Source organism: Rousettus aegyptiacus, unplaced genomic scaffold, assembly GCF_014176215.1.
Source record: "Rousettus aegyptiacus isolate mRouAeg1 unplaced genomic scaffold, mRouAeg1.p scaffold_m13_p_12, whole genome shotgun sequence".
NCBI classification, from domain to species: domain Eukaryota; kingdom Metazoa; phylum Chordata; class Mammalia; order Chiroptera; family Pteropodidae; genus Rousettus; species Rousettus aegyptiacus.
The window spans coordinates 64,043,844-64,054,849 of NW_023416287.1; the positions used below are offsets into that span (position 1 = coordinate 64,043,844).

The 11,006-nt window shown below is 32.1% G+C and overlaps 1 protein-coding gene across 3 annotated transcripts in view; it reads left to right on the forward strand.

Moving 5' to 3' along the window:
• RNF138 (ring finger protein 138) overlaps positions 1–4,678 on the forward strand; it is a 33,233-nt gene extending 28,555 nt beyond the window's left edge. For 2 of the 3 annotated variants that reach the window (XM_016166745.2, XM_016166744.2), the window contains exons 6-7: positions 762–869; positions 2,408–4,678. In XM_016166745.2, coding sequence (XP_016022231.1) covers positions 762–869; positions 2,408–2,476 — 177 coding nt within the window. In that variant the 3' untranslated portion in view covers positions 2,477–4,678. The remainder of the gene's footprint in view (positions 1–761; positions 870–2,407) is intronic. The other variant, XM_016166746.2, reaches the window with a different exon arrangement.
• Positions 4,679–11,006: the final 6,328 nt, after the last annotated feature.

Here is an 11,006-nt window from a genome sequence, read left to right on the forward strand (position 1 = left end):
ATTGTAGATCATTCAAAGTAGCTTTAGTGGGTGTAGTAGAAAAAATGTGAAAGAATATGCCTCAGTAACTATTGAGTATGCCCTTAAACACTTTTATAGCACGAAGGGACACATACCTCTGACTTTGCTCATTAGGAGAGGGTCAGTTACTGTTAAATAAACCAAGTTACTGTTAAATAAACAGTGCTAAAGGCATCTGTAGGAAAAACCATATATTTAAGAGATTTTATCTGTTTTATATCGCATTAGCAAATTTTTGTTTTTGCATTTTATTCAATATAGCATAAAGTTTGGCTAGAGTCCAATTATTGAAGTTTCTTTTTATTTTATTTCAGTATGTTATCCATTCATTTTTTAAGTTGTACTTCATTCAAAGCCTTAAGAATACAATTTAAAGTTTACTATACTTTCATTTTACTTAAAAATGAAATTAAGCTTATAATAATTACATCACTGTTATTATGCAATTCAAATGAGATTATGTGCTGGTTAATGATAACCACTATTACAATTGGTATTAAAGGCTTGATATGTTTCTGATGAAACAGTTGTGTAATTGGAGATTTAAATAATAGAATGTGTAAGATTTCTCTCTATTGTGTTGTGTTAGGTTAGTGTAATTTATTTTAGGTAATTTGGTTGGGAAATGATCTAGTCATGGAATTTTGCCCTTAGAAATGCTTTTCATGTAGGTGTTTTCAGTACTTTTAATACCTTCAATAATTACATGTTATTTTTATTTAAAACATTGTTTCTCATAGACGTGTCCTATTTGTGTGTCTCTTCCTTGGGGAGATCCTAGCCAGATTACTAGAAATTTCGTTAGTCATCTAAATCAAAGACATCAGTTTGATTATGGAGAATTTGTGGTAAGTGAATTCTTCAAGATTAAGAATATACTGTTTAAATATTCAAGTTAAATTACCTTTTTCTATCTAGACTTGAGTTTTTGAGGCAAAATGTATCGTACTGGATGGTTGTATCACAAGTTTTCTTGTTTTCATGATAATATAGGTAAATTTCAGTTTGTAGAAGTAGTAAAAGTTGAATTTACTGTCCATTTCTTGTACTAGAGAGGTAATTAATAGAGGAAGAGCAAACCCTCAGATTTACAAAATAATCATTTATATGAAAACTGTATTAGGGAAAACTAACTGCTGGAGAAGTAAAATTGATATAACAGATGAAGGGGGATGCATTTTTCATGTAGTGTAAGTTGCTTGTTAAATTCATTATATTAGATCTCATATCTAGCACGTGAGACACATTTTAAAAAAGAAGGGAGCTTAATTATCAAGTAAAGCCAGGTCGGAAGGTAGATTCTGGCTTTAATTTACTGCTTTAACAGGGTGAGTGAAGAAAGTTAGGTAATGTAATGTTAGGTAAAGTTAGGTAATGGATCCCCAAAGCAAAACATGGGGTTAATTTCTGCCTCTCAGATGTGTTATGGTAATTTTAAAAAATTAGATGACGACTTTTATTCATTACAAATTGCATTTTATTCAACTCGTAGTGAATTAAAACTTATCCATTTTAAAATTAATTCTGGCAGCGGATGACTGATAGTTGTTTTCAAATGCAGGTAAGCACAGGCATGACAGTGGCACGAACAGAATTTACCTTTTTCTATGTCTTCCAGTGTTGAGATTATTATCATTCTTGATAAATTTTTAATTGTGGAATTTGCATTTTTAAAGTCATACTATTTCAAAATAATAATTCAAATATATGTAAAATTCAGGTGTACTCTTAAAATTTCAGCATTTTTATGAAGTGGTTGTATAGTATTCTTAAATTCTCATTGTAAGAAAGGGCACTGTGACTGGAGAACTGTGTATTCAGAAAAACAAAATATATTTGGGGAACTGCTTTTGACCTAATTGTTCACTTGTTTTACCTTGCCACAGAAAAATATGTAATTTTAATTATTTGAGATTGTCAAACAGAAGCCTATTTTAAAGCAAACCCATAAGACAATTGATAGCAAATAAAAATTTTAAAGTTAAAGAGTAGTAATTTTTAGCTTCATGTATGAGTTAAGAAGCTGTTATTCAGCTCTATTAATTTAATAAATGCTTATGTTTTTTAAATTACCTTCAAACATTGGTCATTCTTTTCTAGAAATGACACAGTTTATCACTTTATGATTGTAGGTTATATATACCCTTAACTATATTTCTAATTAATGATTTATAAGGCACTGTAATTCATATTTTATTTCCTGCTATTTCTATTAATCAGTTATTTCTAAATAATTACAATTGAACTTTATTACAAAGTTCAGGTATTTAAATCTTATATTTTAAAGGATAATATATGTTGTAACAAACTGTTTCAAGTATGTGATCAAAGTATTGGATAGTGGAGTATATTTTTCCTATTCATACATTAATATCATTGTTTTTAGAACCTTCAGCTAGATGAGGAAACCCAATATCAAACTGCTGTTGAAGAATCTTTTCAAGTAAACATCTGAAGGCTGTAGCCATCTCTGCATCTTTGTACCTGCAAGTGCCATCTTTAACGAGAAAAACTACATGAAGTCATCTTTTCAATAACTTGACATGTATATTAATAAAAGCAATTCAGTCTACTCTTTTAGTTTTTAATTGAAAAATAAAGGTGGGCTATCTAAAAAATTTCATCCTCTTGATAAGTGAAATTTAGGACATTAAAAGCATTAAAAGGATTATATTTCATTAATGAAAGGGAATCTCTATTATACTTTTATCTTTTTTGTAATACATATTCTTTAATTTTTCCATATGTTGCTTTTGAAATTTGGTGCAGTTTCTTCCATTAATGTTATGCACAGGTAACACAGTAGCAAAATCTGAATGATCTGATTGATATAAACCTAACAAATCCGAGCCAGTATTCAGAGTGCAGAATGGAGACTTGAAGCGCTAAATAATGCAATCCAAAGGAAACTTTTAAAACATTCTAGCTGAAGAATTGAGCTATAAGAATGCGGTATTATATAACATTTAGTATTCTTGAAGACTATGGGGATTTCTTTAATAATTTTAACTGTTTAAAAATTAAAAGCTCAATGTAAGGATATTTCCTCTTTTTGCTATTAAAAGGAACTATCAAGACAAAAATTTCTTTCTTTTGTGGCAGTTGGTAATTCAAATCTTGTTTGTTAGGCTGACTGATTTGTAAGACTAAATTATATTAAGATGAATTACAGCTTTTTGGCCTCAAAAGTTTCAGTAGCTATGATGAGCTAAGATGAAACTTTTGCTAAAAACTTTCAGTTGGATATTTTACATACATATTTAAATAAGAAGTTTGGCTTCATCTCAGTTGAGAAATTCATTCAAAGCTAAAGGTATATGTATATACACATACTCTTGTAGGTGTATATGCGCATGCATGCAGTTTGTCAGATTATATACAGAATTTCTATTAAGATTTTAAAAATTGATAAGTAATATGGACTTGAAGTGTTTTTCTGATTTGATTAAAATTTTGTATATCACCAAATTTTTAAAATGTTAGTCAAATGTTAAGTTGGCTGCTGTTACACCTTAAAAATTGAGTTTACACACAATTACTGTTTATATGGTGCTCATTTGTTCTCAAAGATAATACATGACTATGAAGTAGTAAGACACTTTGTACCAGCCACTGTTTCACTGCTTTTTAGTCAAACTGGGTTTGTTCTTAGCATTCCTTAATAAGAATCATAAAATAAGTTGTACTAGAAGGCCCAATCACAGAGTAAACGATGGATTAGTTGACATTCCATACTAATATACATTGTTTATGCTTTCTTTAAAATAACTTAAAGAAAATTAAAAAATCTCCGAAGTAGTTTGCTGCTAATATATACATATATTGTATAAAAAGGTATATTTTGGTTTTGTTAAAACCCTTGTTGGCTTTTCTACAGTGAACACTTTTTTAACTTGATTTAATAAAAACATTAATTTTGGAAGTGGAGTTTTGTAAAAACCTTTTTTTAGTCAAATAGTAATAACTTTATTTATGGGTTGTAATTATAATTACCAAAAAAGCCATACATCTTAATGAATGAATGCCTTTGTTTTGTCATTCAAGAGTGATGTTTACTACGTGCTTGAACATTTTCTCTGCAGTTATATGAGTGTAATTGAAAGATTAGCTATTTAAGGAATTCTTTAAAAAGAGACATTGACCATATGATTTTCCAGTTTAAAGCAATAACCTTAATACTTTCAAAGTTTAATACTTCCAGTATGTCAAGTTAAACTTTTGGGATGTAAGAATTTCAGAGGAAGATCATAGTAAGAGATCATCCTGATGAAATTGTGTTTTGAAGTTTTGTGAATTAAATATCATTAATAGTCTTGTATGTGTTTCATATAAGCTTTTTTTCATAAAATATTGATTTCGTTTGCTATATCTGGGAACTCTTTAGTATGGAAATGTTTATTTAAAATCTCCCCTTTTGTCGGTGGATTAGGAATACGGATAGGCTATACAGATTTACAGTTTAAATTTACGAGAAAGTTCTTATTTTTAATATGCATATAGCTGAGTCAAGATAAAGGTGGGAAACTCTTGATACTGATGCCTAAATTTCACAGTCCCACTTAGTAAAGCTATTTCCCTCAAATTACACTCTATGGTGTTAAACAGTCTTATTTGAGATGTATTGCTTTATTTTTCAATTAAAAATGGTTTTCTCCTACTTTTGTGTCTAAAATTTTATCTAGAGGCAAACATGATGACATTTAATTTCCATAATTCTCTCTAGAAGACATGTAGGAGATAACCTTTAAAAAATGGCTAGGAGAAAGCTACCACATGCTGATGGTATATTTTGGATTAAACTTTATAAGGCTATTTTATCAAGTGGTCACACAGCAAGATATTCAGCCCTGTTAGCAACCAGGCAGAAAGATAGTTAACTGGAGAAGTTATCCTTAAGTAAGATAAAGGACTATAAGAATATATCATATTGTCAAATAACAATTTCATGTACATGTTAGGCTGCTCAGTAAGTATTCTGATCTAGGGAATCGTAACTTTTATAGAAACCCCTTAGGGCTGCTACTCAAAGAATAAACCCTCTGTGGAGGTGGCGACATTTTAGACTTTGTAGAACAGGTTTGACCCAGGAAACATGTAAATGTAGCATAAAACAAATACGGAGAATTCATTCTGGGATACCATTTGGTGTATGATATAATTTTCTTATGCACTACAATTTTGAAAAAAAGATGTGGGGAGGGGGTTGGACATGAATCTAAGAGATTAAAAGAGGATACAGGAACCTCAAGAAAAATGGATGTTACAGCCTGCATACTCCATCCTCACCCCAAACAGCAATTGTCCAGTCCTGGGGCCGAGAGAGACAACAGTTGCAGCACTCCTTTTCCTGAAATGAGGAAGATAAATGTGTGTACTCCATTCTGTACTTGACTGGCAAACTGAAACGAGGAAGATAAACGTATTTTACATTATGTACTTGACAAACGTTCATTAAACTATACTGCACAATTTGCTATGTAATAGAAATTCTTAAGAGAGTATAATGATGAAAGAGATGCTGTTCAGAAATTAAGATGAGCAAATCGGGAGCAAGTATGGAGGAGACTGGTGATCAAAAGAGTTGTAGCCATTCAGTGGAGGTTATGAAGAGGAAGGAAGAATACACAAGATGTGAAGGAGGAAATTTCATATTTGTCTAAATGGGCAAAATAAAGGTACACAATACTGAAAGTACACCAAGTGAACAATAGCAACAACTTGAGTAATCTGAGCTCTGATCAAGAAAAAACTAGAATCCCGTAAGTCCCCTCATTTCCTACTTCCAGTCTCAACTCACCACCACCACCACCACCACCAGCTTCTAATACCCTGATTGGCTGCTTTTATACTTTGTACAAATGGAAGTGTCGTTTTGAGATTTTTATGTCAGTTTTTAATTTAGTCAACAGCTAACCTACAATAACTTTGTCTTCTGTCCATAACAGAAAAGCTAGAAAGTAGCTTCTAAAACTACTTTTTAATAATTATGTAAGTTATGGCAGATGTATTGCAAGTGGTATATTGGCACCTAGGGGTGCCAAATCTAGGTAAAAATTGAAAACTGGCTGGTTGTCTTCCCCTCATAACTGAGGAGACAGGTGAAATATATAACCTAATGACTTTCCACTGCTCTTACCTGACCTTACTCATAAGCTATGGATAGAATGTTCTGTTTTCAAGGCCTTTTGTAAGCACAGGGTTTTAATAAGTATTAAGGACTATATTTTCTGGGAATAGAATCTAATGCTACCAATAGAAACTAAAAGGTCTGCAGCAGGTAAAGAAGAAGGGGGTAAAGAGGTCTTTGCTGGGATAGTGAAAGCATTTGATAGCCAATTCTAGTTTCTTAAACAACCTGATTTTGATAATTCTGTAGATTGATACTTGTGTGGTTTTGGACGAATATGTAGCCTTTCCTCTCTGTGTTATGAGGATTGAATGAATTCATACAGAAAGTGTTTGAAACAGAGCCTATCATCTTTATTATTACTATATATTCAGTACAGATCTTCCAATTATGTTTATGTCTGGCAGGTCTCCAGTCTCTTTATAAAATTATTGCAGGAAAGTCGAGTTGTGTGGTGCTTTCTTTTTTTCCTTTTAGAATATAGTACCTGAAGGGTTAGTTTTGCTGGCCTCAACTTTTGTAGGACGATCTGAGACATTGTCTCTAAGAAGTACAAAGAGTCCAGACATTGACAAATTCTAAATAAAAGATAATATGTATTTTTAGAATAATCCTTAGAACAATTAGCTGATGGCCATACTTAAATGCATGCGCAGGATTTGTGATTAGAAATTTATTAATTCCACTTTTATTTTTTTCCAGTTTTATTGAGATACTGACATTGTACAGCACCATAAGGTATATAGCATAATGATTTGACTTACATATATTGTGAAATGATTGCCACAGTAAGTTTAGTTAACATCATCTCATATAGTTAGAAAAAGAAGGGGGGAAAAATGTTTTTTCCTTTGATGAGAACTTTAGGATCTGCTCTTAACTTTAATTGAAATATACCACACTTCAGTGTTAATGAATGGCGGTCATTACGACCTGATTTTATGATTTAAAATGCTTGTTTCGTAGCCAATAAATAACATGAAGAACCACTCTCTAATATTAGCAAATCACTTCAATAGGTTAAATACGATTATCTACATTATTAGTTAGTTTTAAGAGCTAGATTTAAAATAGTCTGATCTTTTTGCAAAGTTTGTGTTGAAAATATTACTTTATACCAACTTTTTTGTCTGGTTCCAGATAGAGTAATAAACTCATTACATTAATATTTTTAATGAGAAATAACTTCAAAAATGTTTCAGTGTGACTAATGGCATCATTTGGCATTTTTACAGATCTCTAATATCTGGCATAATGGAAGACGGCTGGCTTCTTATACCTACATCTGTTGTGATAGGTTGTTTTGGGTGAAGGGTGCGAAGGCAATCTTGTTTCACACAGGTAGTGTAGCTGGAAAAAGGAATATTTTAATAACCCTTTTTTAGATGGCTGTGGATATTCTTTGATACTGTGCCAAAAATCAATATATGGTAACAGTAAAAGTCAGTTGCAGCCTGAAACCAGGTCAGACCTTTTGTGCACTGGTAACAGTAAAGTCCATTTGTCTATCTTCCATTTGAAATGGATCTTTGACCCATGCATGATTTCAAAACATAATATTCAGTTGGAAGATGGTGGTATGAGTTATGTAGATATCCCGAATGTTGACACATTTATATTTCACATAATCATGTTTGTTAAGATCACCTTTGATCTCACCACTTTAAAAACTGGGAAGCTGAGTTGTCATAGCTTTTCCAAAATTCTAATATTTGCTTAAAAACTCATTTTGTCATTGGCAACAATAGTGGTTTCTTTGGGCGTGATAGACTCATTTTTTCCCAAATATCCAAGTCTGAGCAAACATGATTTGTTCGTGAGTTGCTCTTTTAAGCAAAAATGGTGGTGCCATGAAAAAAGCTCAAAATTGAAAATTGGACAGGTACATTACTTTAAGACAATCATTGCACCTACGTGTGCAGGAAAGTGCTTTGTGCATATTTCTTATTTCGTTATACAGTATATTAAAAAGACTTGTACTTAAGGGTTAAATTTTAAAACAAATATTTCACAGTTTGATTAAAGGTGTTTACTAAGTGAACCTGTCCCCAACCAATCTTGTGCATCTGCACCATTACAGTTTTGAATTTTGCATTTTTCAATCAATTCTATTTTCTTAACTGGTTCCTCATTTTTTCTTATTTTCAATAATCACATTTCATTTGTGCTTATTGTTAAAGGATATATGTATAAAAAATATGTTACATTAATTAGAGTGTGATTTATTACAGATCCATTATTACAGACCTATAGTCCATTTGGATTTACTGATTAATCAATCATTTACTCATTCATTTACCTTTTTTAGTATTTACACCAAAGGACAAGATATTCACCTCCCCCACCCCCAATACTAAATAAATGACAGTTTAAAGGAAAAGTTGATTAACTTTTTGTGCTCAATTATCTCTTCTAGTTTTCTTTCCTCTGCAGTGAGTGACTTTGCCTTCGCTTATAATCCAGTGAACCTCACAGGGATCTACCACCTTCCTCTAAAAGATTAACCTTCAGACCCTGAAGTGAACTTCAGAAAATCTCTCCTGATCACTTTAGGGCTTTCAAATTGGGGAAGCCAGCCCGATAATGAACGAAATTACCCAGAAACCTAAACTTCTGACAAAGATTCAATCATATATTTTTATGTCTCCCTGAAAGCAGCTCAGTGCCTAGGAAGGAATTCTTTATGTTCTTTTTGTTAATTACCTCTTTCCTTCATGTGCCTTCTGAATTTGAGCTATACAAATTTCTGAGTATAGGGTACTGAGATTCATAACATTGTCTCTAAAATGTTTAAAAAGTAGAGGTGTGTGTGTGCTCAGTTATAGAAGTTAGAACTGCCCATGGAGGAATTGAAAAAAGCATCTAACGTTATCTATAAGCCTACTATCTAATGTAATTATTAAAATTTTGGTGCATGACAGGATATTTTAAAATATATTTATAACTAATATTTACCAAGATAGATATGTTTTATAGCCTGAGGTTTTGTTTAGCAGACATTTTCCAATGTCGAAGATTTTATATTTTTAATAGTTTCATACATTGCAAGGTAAAAGCATTACTATTGGTCTATTATTGCACAGTCAGATTGCTTTCTGTTTCTTGAAATACATGTCTGTGATGCTGTTATATTCAATCTTGCCTTTTTCTACCTGGCAACCAATCTGGAAACCAAACATCCAAACTTGTTAGAATTGTATCTAAGTAACTAGTAAACAAGCTCTGACTGAAGGGATGTGAACTCCAAAGTAATGTAAATTTTAAGTTCATAGAATTCTTGAATGGTAGAGTAATAGAGCTTAAGCTCTAAGTCATTTAACCTTAGGTTTGAAACCAGGTCCCATCATTTATTTACTATCACTTTAGGTAAATCATTTAATTTGAATAATACAATCTGTTTCCTCATCTATAAATGAGGGGCAGCAATGCCCCACCTCATAAAATCATTGTAAATGTTAAGACAATGCCCAATAGGTAGAAAACCCGTGGCTTCAGCCATTTTTTAAAAATCTTCTTTTACTACTTTTCTCCTGAAAAGAAAAGCTAGTTTCACTACTTTCAGCTTTTGTAAATACTTTACTTATTATTCAACTTCGTGTTATAGTTTAAAAGAATCTAAAAATAAAGTACACCTTAAAATATACCCTGTATACATGATAAAAAACACTTGTTTCTAAGTAGTTAAGAATGTGTAAGAGTTGAGAACCGTATGATTTCACTCACATGTCAGATGCAAAATAAAGCAATAAATGAACAAGACAAACAAAAACTCACGGAGACACACAGCTTAGTGGTTACCAAAGGGAAAAGAGGGAGGGGTCAAGGTAGGTAAGGATAAAGGGAAATAAATGGTGACAGAAGGAGATTGGACTTTGGGTAGTGAATGCACAATACAATGTACAGATGGTATATTATTGAATTGTACGCTTGAAGCATACAATTTTATTAACTAATGTCACTGCAACATGTTTAGTAAAAAAAAGTGAGGGGAAAATGTGGATCCACAGCAGGAAAAATTGCTTTATGAAAGACACTAATTGAGAAAACTGATGAAATTTGAATGCTGACTATATTAGATGATATTATAACATAAAATTTTCTTAGTTTGGTAGTTGTATTGTGGATATATATGTATGTATAATTTGATAAGAAATTGCCAAACTGTTTACTAGATTGGCTATATCATTCACCAGCAATGTCTGAGGGGTCCTGTTTTTCTGTGTCCTCATCAAGATTTGGTATTTTGAATACCAACTTTTGTATTTTGGTATTTTAGCCATTCAATAACTATATAATGACGTCTTATTGTAGCTTTAATTCTTATTTCCCTATTGGCTAATGCTGTTGAAATTTTTTAAAAAATTAGTTTCTAGTATATACTACATTGGTTAGACATTTATATAGTTCGTAAAATGATCTCCCCAATTGCTCCCTCCCACCCCTGACCCACCTCCAAGCCAGCGTATTAATGCTAATTATATTCTCTATGCCGTGCTCCTCATCCCTGTGACCATCCATCAGCTACTAATTTGTACTTCTTTAACCCTTCACCCCATTGTCCCAGACCCCCAATACCCTTACCCCTCTGTCACCAAATCGTCCACTATATCTGTGAGTCTGTTTTTGATTAGTTTGTTCTTTTTATTTCTTAGATTTTGCATATTAGTGAAATCATATAGTGTTTATCTTTCTCCGTTTGACTTAAATACCTTCTAGGTCCATTCTTTCTTTGGATTTCTTTGGCATTTTAATTATGATGTGTCTTGGCGTGGGCCTCTTTGGATCCCTGATTTGTGGAATTCTCTGAGCTTCCTAGGGTTTTATGTCCATTTCCTTCACCGGGTTAGGGAAGTTTTCT